The sequence below is a fragment of the Excalfactoria chinensis genome, chromosome 10 (genome assembly GCF_039878825.1).
Source record: "Excalfactoria chinensis isolate bCotChi1 chromosome 10, bCotChi1.hap2, whole genome shotgun sequence".
NCBI classification, from domain to species: domain Eukaryota; kingdom Metazoa; phylum Chordata; class Aves; order Galliformes; family Phasianidae; genus Excalfactoria; species Excalfactoria chinensis.
The window spans coordinates 13813115-13834669 of record NC_092834.1 but is presented as its reverse complement, the minus strand read 5'-3'; the positions used below and the strand labels follow the sequence as shown (position 1 = coordinate 13834669).

At 41.3% G+C, this 21555-nt stretch overlaps 1 protein-coding gene across 4 annotated transcripts in view; it reads right to left on the bottom strand.

Annotated features, from left to right (window-relative positions):
• The window catches only part of ENTREP2 (endosomal transmembrane epsin interactor 2), a 98178-nt gene extending 79015 nt beyond the window's left edge, over positions 1-19163 (bottom strand). For all 4 annotated transcript variants that reach the window (XM_072345917.1, XM_072345921.1, XM_072345918.1 and 1 more), the window contains exon 1: positions 18910-19163. In XM_072345917.1, the coding sequence (XP_072202018.1) occupies positions 18910-19149 (240 nt within the window). In that variant the 5' untranslated portion in view covers positions 19150-19163. The remainder of the gene's footprint in view (positions 1-18909) is intronic.
• Between the last annotated feature and the right edge of the window lie 2392 nt (positions 19164-21555).

Below are 21555 nucleotides of genomic sequence, written 5' to 3'. Positions count from 1 at the left end.
GATGTTCAACCTACTACAGAACCTGCTGCCAAGGCTTCAAGTTTGGAAAACAGTAGAAGTCTCAATGACACACACTGAATACACAAAACAACATATTCCTAACTTAAACAAAATTACTAAAGGAAGCAGTGTTCAAACCATGATTCTATCTTAAAGCAGAGTAAATCTGAGCTGCAACTCAATATGCACAATTCATTTCTGCTTTACAGTACAATTCTGAGCCAAATAATTCAAAAGAATTTGTGCTTAAAAATACAAATTAATTAGACAGTAAAACTTTGAGCTTGCTTGCATCTCATTATCAGATTATTAAGTGAAAGCAAAAAACAATAGCTCTTTGGGAGTATTCCCAGATGAACATTTATACTGACAGGGCTACTTGAAAAGCCAATTAAAATAAAAACTCACAAGTTGTACTTCGCTGCAGTCTGTGATCTCTACTCCAATTCAGACAACTAAGTGGCAGAGAAGACATTTCACGACTGCTGAGCACAGGGCACTGAGATTCTCCCAGTCAGGGCTTCCTTTGTCCAAGCAGCCAGTGACTGAGAATTCTAAAGCATATAAACTCACTCTGACACAAGCTGCGATCCAGAAGGACTGTAACATGTTGAATAATGCTAAAATTGTAAAGGTTACACAAATTCTGATTTCCTCCATCTGAAAGCTTTATCAAAATATTTTTACACTTTTAAAGTCAACATGGTTTAAGCTGATAAGCTCGGAAGAGAGAAGTGAAAAAGAGAAAAAGAAATGAAATTTATCATCACCTTCGCTATGATACAAAGAAAAGACTTCTCAGCTGTCCCTTTAAATCGCTTTAAAATTACAGACCTTGATGTACTATTGGACAGCTATTGGGTTTAGTATCTTAGAGAAGTTAAGGAGATGATAAAACTTCTTCACATCCCAAAAAAGAAGCGCTTACTGAAAAGAGGCACACTTGATAAAAACGTGTTCTGCTGTTCTTTTGCAGCTTCTTTGCTTATTGGACATAACTTGGTTGCTAATTTTCAGCAAAATCTCTGGATCAAGTACAGCATGGTAGGGGACAGATGACACTCTACATATCCTACTGATAACAAGTGAAATCACAGGCTCCCCATAAGCACCCAACCCAACCTCACTGTATGCCATATGTACAGATCCTGCTAGGAAATTTCAGTTCAGCTTTTCAAAGATTTGTCAAACATTAAGCAAGCCATTTTAAACCCAAGGAAAGGCAGAAGTGAGAGTACAAATGACTAGACAATATAGTTCACAACTTAAAAAGCACTGACAAGTCTACTTATATACTTCAAGAGTGTTACTATGCTAAATCTCTAACTGTAACACAATGATCAGGAGGTGCATAAACTATCAGAAATCGGTATAAAATTCTTGTCACTGAATCATGTATATATTTGTTGCCATCATTAAAGTTTTGCCTCTGAGATATACAGCTAATACATTACAAAGCACCATTATCAGCACAATACAAGGTTAATTCCATCGCTCTCCTCTCATGTAATGAAACAAAATGATAACAAAACAGGTATTTTTAGGATGTTTAACTCAAATTTCAAATAGCCCACTGGCAGAAAGAATTCGTAAATCCTAGGATAATCCCTTAAGAGGTATTTAAATACCTAGATCCAGTCTGCTCAGATCACATGCTAAGCAAGATTCAGAAGATTGACCTAGTGCATTTTTATGAAACATGAATGCAGATATTAATATTCAGATCACAGATTGACAGATACCCTCAAGAACAGTCCCTAAAATCTTAAGTACATTTAGAACATAAGCAGATACTAACATGTCTTTTTTGAACAGTTAATTTGATGAGAATAGTAATAAAGACAAAAGTGTATTCTTTTGTCATTACTTTATGTTTTGAATCAAGGAAAACAAAGCATGTAGAATCTTCTAGGCAAGGAAATTGTGGTAATAAACATATCTCGATTTCTGGCTACAACGTATACCGAGATCAAATAAGTATACTTGATACCATATAATATATATACATATACATATACATATATATACATACATACATACATACATACATATATATATATATATATATATAAATATATATATATATAAAATAATGTATATATGTATATGCATACATATATAAGTATGGTAAACACATTAGTTTAGGGTTGTTTTTTTTTTTTTCCAATCTAATCTGCTTTGCTTTACTTGCTATATTATGAGAAATCATATTTTATACAGAAATATTACAATATGGCTAAATTGTAAAATAAATACTAATATGTACATTGTTTCAATCTCTGTTAATTCTTGATTGGTTTTGTTCTGGATGGACGTAGTGTTAAACTGGAGGGACAATCTGAAGAGACTAATCCCCAACAGTTTTTATATATATTTTTAAAGAACACTGTAAAGTACCAGTAGTCAATACTCAGAAGTCAATATCTGGAAGCACATGCTGCTCCTGAACTTTGTTGCAGTGTTATAGCTAGTAATAATTCTTGATACTTTAATAATGCAGTCATCAAGGGCAGACTCCTAAAGCTACTTAAATATTGCCTTAATTATAATAAAGCAGTGTAAGCTGCAAACTAGAGCGTCTGCTGCATGTTCTGCAGGTCACTAGGTCACCAATTATATTAGCTACACAGCAAAATTCACAACGCTTTCAGCTAATCTTCTCTTTGAAAGGTTCATAAGAACATATGCCAGAAATCAAAGGTAAAATACAAGACTATGTTCTGTATCTCTAATGTTCCAAACGGCCCACCATAAATAAATACATAAATAGATAAAGCAAACAAAAAAACAACCAAGACCACCAAAATAATCATAATCATGCCCTTTAACACTAATTATTTAATTCTCAAGTGAAATATTTTGAACAAATATATGCACAAGCACAATCTAATTCTTACCACAAAAGACAAACTACATGCAGGAAACTTCTAAACCGGAATGAAGATAACCCAATTAGGCCAACTGAAGAAAGCAGTTAGCTCAGAAAGAAATTCAACAGCAAGGAGGGAGGACAAGAAACACACTGCTGATTTCCAGAGCTACACAGCTAAGGAAATAGAAGATACAAAGAACAGGAGGTCTTTTCAAAATATTTTGTGTATGCTGCTTTCACTGAGTAATCTGAAAGAAAGTCAAGAAAGCTCTAAAGCATATCCCAATTTTATACGCAATCTTTCACAGAAGCTAAACTGAACACTGTTCATATTTCATTCTAACATGAATCTGTACTGATATCTGATTATTTAATACTCTAGAAACCAAACCATTAACTTGCAAATACATTACGTAGTAGATAAAAGAAAAATGCAAGCAGATTGAGGCTCACGTGGCTACAGAGATTTATTTTTTCATAAGCGCGTACTATTTTAACAGGCAAGAGTCTGCTTACACGAAGCATAGCTACCAACCACAGGATTCTGTCCCTGAACAGCAATTCCATACAAATCAAAGTATAATTAGTAAGCAGAGCCTTTCACTCCTGAAGTTTAAGCCAGTGTAATTTGTGATAAGAAGGGTAAGTAAAATCCAACACAATCTGCAAACAGCACCTTCCCCCAATAAAATGAATTCAAGTGTAACACACAGCCCACTGTCCTTTAATTGGAATGTGCAATGCAGTATTTAACAACCAGACAATCCTCTCCATCACAAATGAATTTCCAAGAATACTGATTTCCAAAATTCTCCTGAAATTCTGCAAATAGCTCTGAAATCAATAACAACAGTTTGTGTCCTGCCCCCTCAGTGCTGGATGCCCATTACAAGCTGGCATTTAATAACCAAGATTTCAGGGATGCAGATGGCATCTGCAGTGTGTGGAACGTTAGCTTGCTTCAGTTTGAGGTTTTCTGTTTTTCAAGAAAGCCTAGGAATGTTATCTGCAATCTCCTGAAGAATATTAACATACCTACCTCATCTTAAACTCAACTTCTAAAACACTGACAACCATGGACAAAATCTCAACTCAGAAACAACTTCATAATTCTCTGATTCATACATTGCTAATACATTAGTAATGCAGGAGAACAGCTCCTTACACTCACTCACAGTCATATGCCAAAGCACTCTTCTCATCACAGGTACCGGCATGTAACTTTCAGAGCAATTAACATATAGCTTTATAGACAGAATTTTAATTTTTTAACTCAATTTTACTTCAAATATAAAAAGCAAATGTCAAAAACTAATCAGTAGCCGTAGCAGTTATGACTTTCCTAGAATCACTCATCTTTCTTTCCCCAGCTATGTAGCACTTTCTGGCAATGTTCCAACAGGCATGCTTTCTGCTAAATGGAGAGTGTCTATTGAGCTTGGATTGCTCTTACCTGAAGAAGAAGCTATACCCTCCTCCTCCCACCATAAGGAGAAAAAGGCAGGTGGGAGGGCAGAACTGGCCAGCTGCCATGCCCAGTGGCATCCTCATAAGCAGCAGACCCAAGGGAAGGCTTCGGTCAGACTCTATCAGTAGTCAACTGAGAGAGGAGTTTTAAGTAGGGCTGCGGATAACTGGAGACAGCAGACTATACTGAAAGAAGAGTTCCATGAGAGCTAGTGTACCAAAAGATGCAGATTCAAGACAGAAAACTCTGATGCTTTCCACAGGCTTCTGATCTGGTGAAAGGAACAGAAGCCTTCCATTCTGTGATCTGCTACCCCTAGGCTGGATATACATTCATTGACATGACAACATTCAACTCCATCTGCCAAAAAAACACCCCACTAAGCCCACTCACAAGGTGTTGTACCAGTTTCAGTAGGGCACAGGCACCAGAGATGCATTTGAATAAGTGCCATCTTCTGCGAAATCAGTTATTCTGATGGCACATGGTATCAAATCAGGCCCACATGTTTCTGTAGGTGACACACACTGCACCAAGATCTGTAATTTACTGTTATCCCCTTGATCATAAACTCATATGAAATGTTATTAATTGCTTTAAAATGTCTTGCTGGAGAATAAAAGGAACATTCAAAAGAAATCTGTCCTCACTTAACTTCAAGCTCTCATATCACAGCTGCTCTCCTCACTGTCTTTCTGAGTACTGTTATCGCCTGTCAGTTTTCAAGCAACCAAACCCATCTTCACCTTTCAGAGGAAAAACTACTTTCCTTGCAAACCTTTACTCTGGTTGTAAAATATGTCCGGTCTGGTATTTGCAAAGCAAGATGAAAAAAGTAACATCCAACACTGAAAGGAAATCATATAATTCATTCTCTGAAATTCAACCCTTCATTTTTCTGTTTAATTAAACATGAGTTAAGTTGCACAGTGCCAGCTTCCAATTCATAAAGCTATTATAGAAGCATTTTACAAACAGAAGAGAAAGAATGCTTTTCTCCAAGTACTTGTGTAGTAATTACTCATGGGATCAATAAGAAAAAGTTGAATCAGAAAACATATCCAAGTGTTCTTCAGCAGCAGATCCATATACTTTTAAGAGAAGTCGATTCAATGATAGCTTATCATTCATTTACACTTACCACTGAGGGCAGCCCTAATGAACTGCAGAAAGCAAAACTACTACAGGACAGCCAGGGCAGGATCAACTAGCAATACAAAACAGGTTTAAACTCCAAAAGGACATGATAGGTTTGTGCTAGCATAAAAAAGAGAAAATACTAGTCCATTCCCAATAGGGAAGCTCCTTTCATGAAAGGCTCATTAGCAGGTGTTTGGTTTTTTTGTTTTTTTGTTCCCCATAAAGATGTCTCTTCGGCTTTCTCCAAAAATGACAGTTAGGATCACATCAGGCTGGCAATGTGAATCAGAATAGAGAAAGAATACTGAGATTGTTTCTTCCATATACCTAATCCACATTTATTCTATTTTAAGTTTAAAGCCATTACTCCTTGTCCTATCACTGCACTCCCCAGCCCTCCTGTTGACCCCTTTAAGTACTGCAAGGCCGCTAGCAGGTCTGCCCACATCTTCCTCTTCTTCAGCCTGAACAGACCAACTCTCTCAGCTTCTCCTCACCTATGGAGAGGTGCCATAGCCCTCTGCACATTCTTAAAGGCTTGGCAAGAATACTCTGCCAAGCCTAGGCATCGTGTTTTATTGAATGTGCCCAGCTAGCAGAAAAACTCCAGGTTCTAATATAAAGTTGGCATAAGACTGGGAAAACATGACTTGTAAGTTAGACAGCCTAGTTTGGTTTAGACCAAGAAAAAGGATAGAAGAAGTATTCTTGGGTGCTAAGAAAACAGATTTACTTTGCATCCAACAAGAATGAGTAAAAATAAAATAAAATACATAATACTCAGAGGCTTAACCTGCAGCAAAGATAAATGTTATTTGCTAGGACATATACAGATAACATGAGACTCACATTAGCACAGAAACAGGTAACCTCCCACAGCACTTGGCCAACAATCCACCAGGTTTTCTTCATTACACACATTTAGAAATATATAAGTGAAACTTACAAGGAATGCTGTAGTTACAGATGGATCTCAAAGCAACGACAGACTGGATGAGCTGTTGAATCCCTTATGGGTCTGTATTTCCATGGTTTTATGCTTTCTGTCACCAAAATATGTTAGTGATCTTTTACTTACATATAAAGTATGTTAATTTTTCACTTGAAGTGAAAAGGCAGCAAGCAGGGTTTCTTTGTACTCTCCATCTCCAGATACCACCCAGGATTCAGTTTGGGATTTATAGTTACCAACACCCCTTTCCTATATCTTTCGTCAATGTCTTTTGTCAGTGCCTACAGTTAAAGACTTCTGGGCTTCCCAGTTTCTTTATCAAGGCAAAACCTAGGTCTAAAAGTTAAAATGTGATTATCAATGAATCTTTAAATATAGAAAGACTATTAAAGGGCCAGTTGGCATTTAAAAATGATGAAAGTCAATACTGTTCTTTGGCATCAGCGCTAGCTGGTGTTGCTAAGCTACTGCTGCTGTCCAGACAGTTATACACACCGCTAGGTTAATTCATGCAGGTTGGTGGTCTGAAGACAGACAGAAAGGGAGGAAAAAAAAGAAAAGCACACACAATGCATTTCTATTCCAGTAAAACTGAAATCTCACCATCTGAGCCTATGAAGGGCAATACAGCCTGTGCCCATGATTAAACAATATAGAAATGAAAAAAACAACCGTAGTGTTCTTTTAGAGATTAAGCTTACTCTTAAGATTACTCTGTTAATTTACGTTTCTTTGGTTTTGCTGCAATGTAATTATAATGTTGACATTTAGTGCTATATTTCTCACTTTTTCCCCACCTTTGATGAATTATTTAGACTTTTGTCAGATAAGTACTTCAGTAAGAAGGAGGAGATTCTGCTTTTGTGGACCAGCTGAGACTAGCAACTGGAAAAAAATTGTGAGGAACTTTCTGGGCAGTCAGATTAAAGCCAATGAAAAGAACGTGTATTTATGTAGAATGTACATTATTTATATGCAATCTCTATTTAAAAACTGCTTTCTCAGTTTCTAGCGGCTTTTCTGATATTATACCAGCAGTCACTGGTCACACTTATTATTTGTAGCTTCCAAATGTAAGCCTGCATTCACTCTTCATAAAGTCAGGTAGCTAGCCCACATAGCACCATTATACTGCTTAACAAAGGAAAAGGTTTAAAACTCAAAAAAGAGTGCCTAATACCTTCATAATCACAAGCATCTCCAATATAGTTTGCTCTCCAGCTTTTATTCTTTTCTATTTAGAACTTTTGTGTCCTTAAACTTAGAAGTGTGTCACCTGAAAGTCATCCTTTTATCCCTGTTGATGAAAAGGGAGACACTTCTATTGGTAGAAAACAATGCTGACATCCTAATAATCAAATCCTTCTTGTCATTGCCCACTGTTAGCAGAAACATCATGACCGTAATGTTTTCTTGTCTTCATCATATAACTAAGCTAGAATCATTATTAAGATGAATCAGAACTACAGCATTTTCAGTAAAGGTTGTTGTTTTGTTTTTTTTTTGCTGCTGGCTGTGGTGTTGTGGGTTAAATATAAAGCTGGTTGAAAAGCTATGCACGAGAAATATTTAACCACTGATTGCTATCAAGTAGTCAAGAATTACTGTGTAAAATTCTGTAGAGGCTTTTCTTTGATCAACACTTTCAGTAAAGGAGCTACATGATGAAAAAGAGCAACAGAGAGGATCAGAGGTTCTACAGAAAACGACAAATTTAATTTACTGACAGAAAGAGACACTCAGTAGATGCCTTCAAATATATCAAGGGCTGCTGTGAAGTAGTAAACCGTTCTCAAATGACCACTGAGAACTGGAGAAGAAATAATGTTTTTCGGAACAGAAATGGATAAACAACTGCAAGAGATATAAAAGAGATGGGTCAGAACATACCTGATCCAAATTTGAGAAAGAGTAACAGAGGAGATCAAAAATCACCAAAGGGAAAGATGCCAAAGATGATTTTGAATGGCATATGCATAGACCAAGAACTAGGATCACAGGCAACCTGAGAACAGCAGCAGTGAATTGCTTCTCGCTTCTTAACACAGGAACTGAGTGCTGCTACCTTCACAGGCTTGAAAGTTACTGCCAAAAAATGTAATGCCTTTACCTAACTAAGAATAAGCATTTTCTAGCTTCCAATAAACCATTTTCTCCTGGAAAACTAAATTTGTAGAAAAAGATACCACGAGCATTCCATTCTTAGAAGATCAGCTGCCAGTTTACATAGTTCTGTTTTGTTCTGACATCGTGTTTTAGAAATTTCAACCACAAAATAAGGCTGTGCAGAAACTATTTTTAAGTTTAAGAAGGTTGCTTCTACATATTCATGATTCCAAAGGATTATAAACTACAAAGCTATACATCTACTAATACTGCTATTATAATCCTAGATTTTGAATTATAACATTCCTTGCATTATCTGTTAATACTTTCCCCAAAGCCTTCCTGGGTCACTAAAGCAAAAACTGATCTCTTGGTCACTGAAGGAAGTCTCTAACATCTTGACACAGACATGTTAGACCAAAGAGTTTTCAGGTTTCAGGCAAAGATGGTCAAGAAGATGGTCATCATTGCTACAATTATTACAGTTCCCTCATCACATTGGTACAATCTTGTTAGCCAATGGTGCAGACTATTTATAGCTTACTAAAATAACAGATCATCACTTTTCAAATGTTGAAACACAGAAGGAACAGATAGCACATTTTCTTAGAAAGTACTTTAGGGCCTGAGGAGGTGTGAAGCCCATCTGAGAACACACTGTTAGCTTACCCTCATCTTCCCACTCCCAAGGCACTTCAAACAGCAGCTGGGGGAGCAAACATTTCTCCCAGGTAAGTAATAGCAGTCTCCTTTAGCAGACAGCAACTACATTGATTTCTGTACTACAAATGCATCAGATTGCTTTGTACTGAACTTATGAAAAGTTTGATGTCTTCTTCTGAGAAATCCAGTAACTTGATGCAGCCTTAACTTCAGCTTCTAAAACAGCTGCATGAGTTACCTTTTTCATACTAGAGACTCCACCTTTTCTAATACACAAGCCTACTTTTTCCTTTTGCAGCCCATTGCTTAGTAATTTAATTAGAACAGAATAGAGTCTTTTTTTGCAAATCTGTTTGAGAAATGAGTGGTTCACTTTCTATTTTCTTCAGGCTGGCCTCAATCAAAAACAAACAAACAGACCAACCCCTATTTTTACACCATCCAGGACATCATTATAGGTAGTTACACCAACCTCTCATTTCCACAAGTATCTACTTACTGATTTATATAATCATTGTGCATTAGTGTTAAGCGGCAGGCTCCTTATGGACATTTAACAAATATAATTACAGTGACAGCTGAATTTTCTGCTTCCAGAAAGCAGAACAGTTCACAAAGCATCATTAAGTATAAGATTTTTATATCCTGTTCACCTTTAGCACTATCTGTGGTGTATGATGTTAGGCAGAACTTCACATCCATCTGCTCTGTTTCTTACTGTAGGACTGTCTATAAAGAAAAAGTCAACAGCTAACTTAGAAAATCCCTCTCTGGTTGCTCTGAAATAATTTAAAGGAAGTAAGATGCATGATTGAAAATCTGCTTTCTAACAAGTAGGACTCACTTTTACAGCAAGTAAAGCCTTTGTGAGATTGTTGTTTGCATTTCTCACCGCTTTCATCAGACGCTGCTTTAAAAATTAACTTACCAGCAGAATGACTGACATAGGTCACAGCTTCAGCTTCATCTCAAATACACACTCCTAACATTGTTTCAGTCCATACTCTTAAAACTCCACATGAAGCTCTGATTCTAAATGCAAAGGAGGCATATCTTTGACATTTTGACATAATTAATACACTGAATGAAGTAAGATACTAGAAGAAATATTTCAAGATCTCCCTGAATTAAAGAAATATAACTTAAAATATTGGTCCAAATTCCTTAACAGGGTCATTTTTCAGAATTTGGTTCATTATTGCAATTTAATAAATTATTCCATTTGGCATCAGATTATTTTCCTTGATTACAGCAGTGTAGGTGCAAAATAATGTACTGTGTATGGACTCTCATACCTAATGATAAACAAACAGAATGAATAAATAACAATCCAAGTTATCTTTATTTAGCAGACCCATTAGACTCAATCATGTTTCACTCACATTATATGTATCGTAACAGCTATGGATGGAATGAAATAATCAAACCCCCCCCCCAAAAAAAAAAACAAAAACACAAAAAACAAAAAAACCACCACTCCCCACCTAAATATTGTCACCTGCAGAAACACTGAAGATTGAAAAGCAACTGCCACTCTCAGACTGACTCCTGTTTTGCCCATTACTTCTTACTTTACCTGATTTTCACAATCAGTTAATTAACCAGACAATGCAAGATAATTACCTGTGTACTTTTGGAACCAAAACAGCTGATCCGGAGAAATGTCAAATTAACCCCAAATAATTCATACTGTAAGGGAAGCTTTTAAACTGTCAGCACGCAACTGGGAACTGTCAAGTGGAAGGACATGTGCAGTATGTCTATTGCTGAATACTGATTCCATAAGCAAAAATGTACTGCTTCTGAGGAAGGCTGAATGTCAGAAATGGAAAACAGTTTTTCTCCCTCCTACTTTCCTCCCAATTGCTTTGGATTCACAAAACAGTGAAGGGCATGACTGAACATTTTAGACAACTGTCTTCTAGAACTGATGAGTGTTGTCACCAGCAACTCCTTTTTCTAATGGCAGGATTGAGATTTTCGCTGTCAGACACTTCCTTCACAATAAGTTAGATTAAGGAAGATAAGCACATATTGCTGGTTAAGGAAGATGAGCACATGGTCTCTGGGAGACTTCAAAATGCCATTTTGATGTTGGTTTTACTTACCATCTGTACAACCTTTTACTGTTTGTACTGTCATTATTGCTTTTCTGGTAAAGGTTCCTCTCCATTCAAAGGATACGTGCTATGTACTAACAGAAATTATTCTGTCAAATCACAGCGGGAGTTTTTTAAAAGCTAAAGGGAAAACTGCGTTGACTATTTATACTACTTACATACCTAAGAACATGTTTACTGAATAAGCACAAACTTCAGAAATAGATGCTAATGCTTTGATATGGTTGCTAGTTATTTCCTACAGTAAAATTATTTCACAGGAACCTGGAATACTGTCTGATGATGGATCCTTCATGAAGAAGGAGAAAAAATGTTGAGAGAAAAGGAAGTAATTTTTAAATGACTTCCTAAATTCTATCACCCCAGATTAAACTCTGTTATACAAATAATAAGAAGGCAAGAGATATGCCTTTCAAGAGCTCTCCAAAAAGCTAGCATCTCTTTTTCTACCAGAACAAGCAATGAGGGATTGGTTATATGAAGGACTTAGGCCCGTACATTAAATCTGGATCCTTCCTCCCATAGCGACAGCACTAATGTCCTTCTGAAAGGACAACTGTTGCCAACACAGTTTCTACCTTCATGCATAATAGGCAATGTGAAAAAGATGTCAATGTTTTAACTGTTCTGCACAGTGTTACAAAGGAAACGAATGCACCAGGCATCCCAGCTGCCCTCCCCATGCACACAGCAGGCTGTGGTGGCAGTGTCACAGATGGGTCACACACTGCATGATGCAGCTCTCACAGATTCCTGTGCATGCTGACACAGTGATGACTTGGACTCAAGGATACAAGCTTGTTACTTTATGTACACTTGCTTCACTTCCTGGCTTGCTTGCTCTGTTTTTAAAATGGAGCCAAATACCTGTGGCTAAAACTCCGATAAATATTCTTTTTTTACATCCCTTTTTGCTCTTTACCTGTAATGAAAATGTATTTGTGCGTGAAAGTTTATCCATTAAAAACTACTGTAAAAGCAAAAATTCAAATCTGACACATCTTGAGTTAATGAGGCTCTGTCAGAAATAACTGTAAAGGCAGAGTAGAAAGGCATCCATTTATTTGACTTAAGAGGGGCTGATTTTTTCCTGATTCTTATCGTTTATAAGAGATACAACAACCTTCCAGAGACAGAATGTGTACTCAGCTGCCAGCGTTTCCGTACAGGAGTTATGTGTCACTTTTCACCCAGGATCCCAAACTTTCACTAGGACTTCTCGAAATCTGTTTTTGACTCAAAGATAACAAACATCAAAACCAAAGTGCTAAAACAGAGTCCCATTACAGGGAAACGTGGGAGGTGCTACGGCAGCAGGCTGGCACCAGCACCACCTGGGGCCGTGCATCACACACTCAGCTCCCTCCACACTGAAACAACCATGGGATTTGAGCCTTTGCCTCCTTCCCCTCTCACATTCCACAAACACTCCGTTCCTAGCTCCACACAAAATGCTGCAACATTTCATTTTTATAATCTCATTTTTCACAAATTCTCAAAAGGTTTTGAAATTGCCTCTTGGAAAAATAACATCTGTTGGAACCACTGCAACTTTCAATACCTAATAAAACCACTTTCTACCAGTGTTACTTTCAGAACAGCAGAGCAGGCCGTGTGCCGGCCAGGTGTTCACAGCTCTACTTTAAAGGGCACAACTTAGGAAGCCCCTGATGATTTTTACAGTCAGAAACTGAACACCTCCTATTTTAGTAGTGTTCATCAACAAATGCTTTTATTGCTACAACAGAAGAAAAACATTCCGTTTACTTTTCTGCTACAGCTGCAATCAGTGGAATGCAGGATAGGGAGATAATTACCTGCTTTTATTATGAATAAGTTACACTGTCCATTAGCTCCTTATTATGAATGCTGAAGTAGTACTTCTGGTTTAGATTTTATTTCTTTTTAACTAGAAAGCAGCCTTGCTCATAACAGGAGGACAAATATCTAATAGAAGATTTTGAAAAAGCTGCATTCCCCAATTTACACCTAAGTAAAATCAAACTGCTTCCATGAAGAGTGAATGTAATTGTGACACTGAAGTTACATGTTCATTATCCCTCAGTATCTCTGGATGAAATGCATTCAGCTTAGAAGCTCCTGTTCTTATCTCACCAGCAATGAAGGCTTATCTGAGGGCCTCACACTAAGCCATGCTCTTTTCTGCTACAAACAGCAGCAAAAAAAATAATAAGAATAATAAAATAAATACATAAAATCCCCTTAAGTAAATTATGTCCTCACACTAATGTAATTTTTCTGACATAGGCTCCTGATAGCTGATAGGTGACTGGATTACCAGAACTGTACAGTAAGGATATTACTTGCTTGTTCTGAAAAACACATTACTCACAACGATGGCATTTAGAAAGGATGAAAGTTCATATTCAAAACCAAAGGCAAGCTTGCAAAGTCACCTACTTGCTTTGTATAAACCAGACACCATATATATATGTAAGCTTAAGCTTGTAACACAGCTCCAACTATTGTTTTGCGTACAGATGGGGACCAGCACAGACACCAAGTCAAAACAGTGAGTTTATCTTTACTTACATTCAAAGCAATAGAATAATAAAACAATGCAGCAAGAATTAAAAAAAAACAAACAAGGTGAAATGGCACAGCAAGAATAAAGCAAAACATGGTAACACGCCTAATTATTCCTATATAAGAGTAACTGCAGTGATAAGAAAGACATTACCAATCACCCAATTACTGCACCACCACCCAGATCCATGCTCATGGGGAAGCTCCGCTTGCAGTGAGGACCTGGAGAACCTCTCCTGGTGACCGGGGAGCCCTTTGAAAAGCGTCCATCCTCAGGTGAGGGCTCTAACTTTGCTGCAAGTGGGTCCAGCTTATATATTGCTGAATAAGTAAGTTGACATAACTTCAAAGGAAACATATGGTTTCAAAGAAAACATCTGGTTTCATTCTCCTTGGATTCTACCTCAAGCCTGGCCAGGGCTCAAGGAGGAACCAAGGAAGCTTATGTACTTGATACCCTGTTTCTACACAAGGAAAGATGAATAACATCCTCCTAAAGTTTGATCTAAAATAATCTCTTGCTAATGAGCCATTAGCAAGATCTGAGACAAATATTTCAGTAATGGTTATAGTGACTTCGCTAACCATCAGATACTGATGTTATGTAATGCTTGGTTGTGAGGTTCATCTTGAGGTCAACCCTGGGTTGAGGCCTGCTGTTCAGGCCTTACTACTTCAGCTACCTGTGTTTCAACCAAGCTGCTGTGAAGAGCACAACTCCACAAGTTACCACGCAGTTTGTCTCCTCTCAACCAAAAACAAGGAACAAAGCAAAAACAAATAAACCCCCAACAATATAGCCTTAGAAGCACTAGTACTGAATAAGTTTTTCATTTTTTCTGCATGCAACACTAAAAAACAAGGATGTATTTGTAAAATGTTATAACTGCAAGTATGTAAAATTATTCCTTTTATTATTCCTAAATAATCACAGCCTGTCTAACAACGACGTCCCATTACAAGCAGTTGTGTACTAATTCAGAAGTGGTTCTAACTTACTGCCACTTGGCTCTGCAACACATCACACTTCATGAACTCAAAACCCCACCCAAAGGAGAGAGAGGCAGCCCTGCATCTACATGCAAGTACCACTCACACACTCAGAACAGGCTGAACCTTTTGTACTCCAATTCCAGCAACTCGAGAGATCTCGTTTGTTCATTTCATAGAAATGTACCGTTTTTGTACAGAGTTAATTTTGAAAAATGGGAGTTTGAGAGAAGGAGAAAGGAGGAGGGGGGAATCCCTTCCACAATACTGCTGTATTGCACCTTTTGGAGAGCAAACTAAGGATCCTTCGAACACACAACCCACCCAATTTATACCCAGTGACACTGTGCACCAACTATGACTGCAAAAATGGCTACAATACAGTTTAAAGTCGAACAGCTCAGGGTGGAAAATGTATACCAATGGATTACATACACAAATGGCCAATAACAGCTGATCAGAAAAGCTTGAACAAGTATATTACTAATGGTACATTTGAAGAATTACTCTGTACTTTCCTAAGTACAGTAACATAAATTCACAGTAATTCCACAGCCATCAGAAGATGCACTTTCTAGAGCACATACTACCGACTGGTTTCATTTATTACTACCCAAACACGTGCACCCACCAAAGCAGTGTTCATGCAGGAGACATATCCGCCAGTGTAAGACTTCCACAAAGCTGCTTTAGGACATCAGAGTTGGAGCTTCATGCAACAGCTACACAGCCCGCAAGTTATTCCTCCTCCCCAAGAACATCCACATGCATAACATTACTGCTGTAGCGAAGATCACCTCACCCTTTATACCCAGTGCTACATCGAACACACACAGCAGAGCAGCCGCACATCTGCTATAAATTAACCACAAGTGTACTTTGAGGAGAAACTCCTGACTGCTCTTAGTTACTGGGCTGTGCTTAGCGGTACACAAATGCCCTGGAGCATGTAACCTCAGTTCTCCCAGATGAAACTAAATTGAAAGGTGGGCTAGGTGTTAATTGGCTCTCAGGCTGTAGCACCACTTTAGAGACACTCAGAAGTAACACCCCCTCCCAGCTGTCTCCTTCACTCTGCAGACCCACACAGCAACATGGAGGCAGGTGAAGCCAGCACACTGCAGTACCAGGAATCCTTTCTGTTGGGCAGTATAGATGAGGGAGTGCACATCTTCCAGATAGCAGTTTTCAGACTGACTTTGCAGGTTCAAACTGAACTAACTAGGAGTAAACGGAACACTGCAGTTGTTTGCAAAGGAAATGGATCTTAAGAGAGAATCCATGCTGTACACATTTTGTACAGGTAGGTAATTCAGACAAGCTATGGTTAGGTACTGAGGCTTAATGCTTACAACCATCAGACTGTATCTCCTAAGCTCTTACAGCACATCTTTTGGTCTCATTTTATCCCCAGTAAAACAGGTTTGTATGCTCTGTGAATGACTGACAATGGAAAGACTGAGCAGGAGCACGTATGTGAACTGAAGCACAGACACAGCCCTACAAACCACCTCCAATGACAATAAATTATATTGGGGACAGGACTATGTTTCAAACACCTTCACCACACGCTTTTAAAGGAACTACAAACACATTGCTTTTAGATATCCACGTTGTGGCCTCTGGTGATAGGAGACTGATTCTGTGCCTCAAGGGGACTTACGCTGGGGTCAGTTTTAAGAAATTGCTTGCACAGAAGCGGCGATGCTTTCAACGTGTACATAGTCCAGCTATAAATTCCCTAGCACAGTCATGTTTGCAGGCTATTCCTTTAAAGCCATGTGGCTATTCCTGTGGAACAGAGGGAATGTAAGGGTATATTCTGCTTCCAGAGAGGACCTTCATACAAATAAACCACCGCAATTGTTACACACCGTTTCAGGCAGCCCCATCATCTCTTCAATCCTTTGATTCCAAAAGGCACAGGAATTAGCAGAAAAATTAACCAAGAAAGAATGGCCAATTAAGCATGATAATTCAGAACTCATTCCTTCAACACGCTGCAGCATGCAACTAAAGCAGAGGTGTGGTAAGTTCAGCAGCTACTAATGAACAGATTATTGACCTTGTAAATTCCCACTTCAACTAAGCTCCTTAGCTACTCCAAAGTCTGGCAGCACTCTGTACTGCTCCACACAGGCAGCACTAAGTTCCAGGGCAGGACCTACTGCGGCTTCAGCAAATGCTCACACATTTCCAGGGTACAGCACTAACTGGAAAGGACAACCAGAATTCACTAAGCCTCTAAAAGGCTTTTAGAATAAGGTTTGTTAAAGACTAAGACCCTGAAAGTTCTTTCTTTAGGACTCACCACAGTATTAAAAAAGTGCTTGATTTCTACAGTACAGTGCAATAAAAGTGCTTTTTATTTACCTTATTTCTCGAGACTGAGAGAAAAGTGCTCAGGAGAAAAGCATGCTCCTTCTTATTCTTTGATAATGTATTCTATAAAGTAGAATTTTACATACAGTCAGCCTTTAATTTGGGAAAGTACACCTGCCCCATTCTAACAATGGAAGTGAATAAGGAAGGAAGGCTTTCCAGTGAACAATCTTGCAATCCCTCCCCTTACTTTCTACAGCTTCCACCAGTTCACAACGTGTCCATAAATCACATCTTTCTTCTCCATTACGCTGAGCAAGTAGCAATCAAGAAATCAAATCAGAAAGCCAACTGGTGACCAGAGAGAGGGAAGTAGAAGGCATCCAAAAAATTGGAAGAGAAACAGCATATCTTCCAGCATATTGATAACCCCCAAAAGCCTCACAGACATTATGGGATCAAGAGGAAAAAGACATCCCTGGGAGGGCTGTGCTTGCTGGAACGCACAGTCAGCAGCGTACACTGCAGTTTGCTCTGTGGAGATAAGGAAGCAGGTCCGCCTCAGTGGTGTTGTTTTATTAGCACATTAATAAGTGAGCAGTCAGGTTCCTGATTTAAAATTCACACCTCACCATGACAAACACTGGCATATTTGCTTGCAGGGCTTGCAACTCAAAGGACGTGGTTATGACAAAATTAAGGCCACTTGCATAAACCGACACTTCCTCTCCCAAGATTACAGAACGTCCTGGAGAGATCAAGAGAAGTATCTTAACAATTAGTGCAAACTGCTCTTCATTCGGAAGGACTGGGAGAAGTTACGGAGCTGCACACAAACAGGTGGCTCTGAAGCCGCACCGCCTCTGCCACGCTCTTAGCAGCGCTGAGCCCGCACCATTCACCCAACGGTTCTGGTCTGTAACCAACGCTTCAAGAACCGAAAGCTCCCCGGGCTGTTACGGGAGCTCAAAAGAACCCGCAACCAACGGGGCACTGCGCAGCACGAGGCACATCACCAGCAGCGCACACGCCGTTCCCGGCGCCCCCGGGATCCGCAGTTTGTCCGCAAGCGCCGCTCGCGGCACAACTTTCACGGAGCCCCGCACACGGCCGTGACGAATACACGCGGACAGCCCCCTGCCGGCACGGGCTGAGGGGGCGCGAGCGGAGAAGCGCACCGGGATTTATTGTCGCTGTTTAACGGAGGATAACCAGATGCTACCAGACCCGAGCCGGCAGGACCGCCCGCAGCCGGCGCGGCTCCTCGTACCACAGGCCGTGCCCGCAGCCCGCGCAGCGCCGTCCGCTCCGGCCGCTTACCTCACTCAGCTCCTCGCCTTCGGCGCAGCGCGGCTCAGCGAGCAGCGGGCAGCACCGCCGCGCCTCAAGGCCGGCACCGAACCCCCCGGCGACCGAACTTCCACGCGGCGCTGCCGGCAGGCGACAAGCGGCCGCCGAACCCCTCCCCGGCGGGGGAGCGGCCCTCACGGTTCGGAAGGGTACCCCGCACCTGGCCGCGCCGTGCCCGGCTCCGCTGTGCCCGGCTCCGCTGTGCCCGGCTCCGCTGTGCCCGGCTCCGCTGTGCCCGGCCCCGCCGTGCCCGCCCGCAGCGCTGAGGCGGCGCCGCGGCACGCGCCCGCAGTGACCGTTAGGAGCGTTTAACGGCCGCGGGGCGCGCGCCGCCGATCCCCCCTCACGCGACCCGCCCCGCCGCGCGCCCCCCGCTCACCGAGAAGCCGGCCCAGAAGGGACACGAGTGGCGGACGCGGGCCGAGGTGGTGAGCGCCAGAGCGGCGAAGCTGACGGCCACGATAAGGCAGCCCAGCAGCATCTGCGTGACCCCCAGCGCCAGCATGGCCCGCGAGCGGGCGCGGTGCTCGCGCAGGCGGGACAGGCTCCGAGACAGCGCCGCGGGGCTCAGCGAGCGCGCCCCGCCGGGGGGCCGCGCCGACACAGCGCCCGGCGGCATCCTCCGGCGGGGCCTCCCGGCGGCCCCCCCGCCCCGCGGGCAGCCGACAGCCGCGCCTCATGGAGCGGTCGCTGCCCGGGGCGGCCCGCGCGGCTGCGGCCGGCGGGTGGGGACGGGCGGGCACGGCGCCGCCGCCGCCTCCTCCTCCTCTCCCGGCGGCGGAGCGGGGGCGGCCCCGGCGAGCGAGACGCACGCCTGGGGAGCCGGAGCCGCGCTCTCCGGCCCGCGCCCCTCCCGCGGAGGGAGGCGGGCGGGCAGCGAAGGGGGCGGGCTGCTGGCGGCCAATGGCGGTGCGGACTGAGGAGGGAGCGGCGGCGGTGCGAGGCCCGGCCCTGGGGCGCTCCGGCTGGCGGGGGAGGCCGCGCGGCGGTGCGGGCAGCGCGTAAAGCGCGTTTAGGGGTGATGTACGTAAGGGAAAGCCCGTGAATAACCTCCTGCCAGCCAGCGTAGGCCTAGACCTGAAATGAAGCCACGAGCATCGCGCTGTATAGCAGGACAATGGAGGTGGTCAAACAGCACTGTTAGTACCAGAGGTGGGCTGGGAATGGGTGGTCTGCGGGCGGTAGCGTTAAGGCTCACATTGTCATTCCAAGCTCCTTGTTTTTTCGAGAGCTCTTCTGTGCATACAGGATTTTGGATCCTCAGGAGGTAATGGGGCAGTGTGCCTTGGTGAGAGCCTTACACGATTATGCCCCCTCTTTTATCACGGTTAAACAGTCAAATATTTTGCTGTAACAGCAAGCTAAATAAATAAATAAATAAATGAAAGCTTGTGCTTCTTGAGTTAAATCAGCACCTGTACCACAGAATCAGCAAGGAGAGCAACTGACAGTGGTGCCACTCCCAGCACGGCTGGACGCAGCCCCAGCACAGGTGCGAGTAATATCTAACCAGTCCCAGAAAGCACTGCATGCTGAACACAGCTGTTTTCCTAAAGCAAACCTAATGCAGAACAGTACCAAATTAACATGGATGTAGAGGAGTTATCTTAGAGTGTCTTAGTTGCTCATATGAGGTATGAACCAAATGGGAGTTGATTAAAACAAAACACCCTCTTGGCCCAAGTTTCTGCCCCAGTTGCCATTCCTGATGTGACTGCTGACTTTCAGATGGCAGTGCTACATCACACCTGAAAGTCCAGATGGAGCAGCAAGATGAACAGAAACAGAGAAAAGGAAACTGAACTAAAACCAGGGAAAAGAAAAACGCAATTAAAGCTCTCTGCTACCCAGTGCTGAAAAGTTACTTCAAGACACATTTCAAGGTGTAGGAAGACTGTTTTGTTATGCCAGAGTGAACGGGATTAGTAAAGAAAAAACAACTAACCAAAACAGCGCTTGTGCAGTGATCACGATTGCAGTTCATTCCCCAGACCAGAAATACTTAAACCTATTCAACAGCAGGATACTTAGAATCTTACAAACACATTTCATACTCTGGCTTCACACCCTGTTCATTTCTCTGAACACAGCTGTAGCTAAATACTGCCCAAGGTGCAACTTAGCTCTGATGCATTTCATGGACGTTTGCAGGCTCTCAGTCATGACATCTGTTTAAAAATGATACAAGAGCAGTTTGGGAGCTGTTGCCATCTCCAGCTTTGAATGATGTCATTTTGCTGAAGAGGCTTTCAAAAGTACTCATACCTATTGTTCATTGCCATATCATTGATCCTAACAAAGTGGGATGCAGCACCGAAATTCCTTCCAGAACTACAGTAACAAAAGATCTGTAGTAGCCACGTTTACATCTGAACACTATAATAGATTCATTCCATATTGAAAAAACAATCCTGAAGGCAGCCAGAAGGGCACTACATATCTGGCTGATTAAAATACATCAGAACTCTGCAGCCAGCATGAAAATGATTTCACTTCTACTGTAACTGCCTCATTATTGTCAGTCTTTACCAGCTCCCAGCCAGTTCAGAAAGCAGCTTCAAGCCTCATACTGGGAGCTGTATTGGTGCAATGAAAGTTTTATTTACTCCCAGTGTGAGCGAATTTCAGGTACGCAGCCTCTGGAATTATTACAGTCCTGGAAGCAAGTCATATTTTCAAGTTTGGCAAAAACAAGAATCCAATTAAAAGAAGTTATTATACATAGCTATAAATGACAAGTCTTGCTTATCAATCAAGGTATATCAATACAGCTATTTCATATCATTTTCTGAAATGGTTGGACAGAGCCAGAGTCCACTGCTCCATTCTTCTCATCTACCGAAGTTCTATGGTAGAAAGTCCAGAATAAAGCTTAATGGGATCATTTTTAACAGCGCACAATAACATTTTATTTTAAAGTACATCTGGATTTTAGTGACTTAACCGAGGAATCGTTTCAAGCATTTCCAAGTAGGCTTTTATTTCCTTTATTGAAAGAAAATTGAATGCTAGATTGTGATTTAAT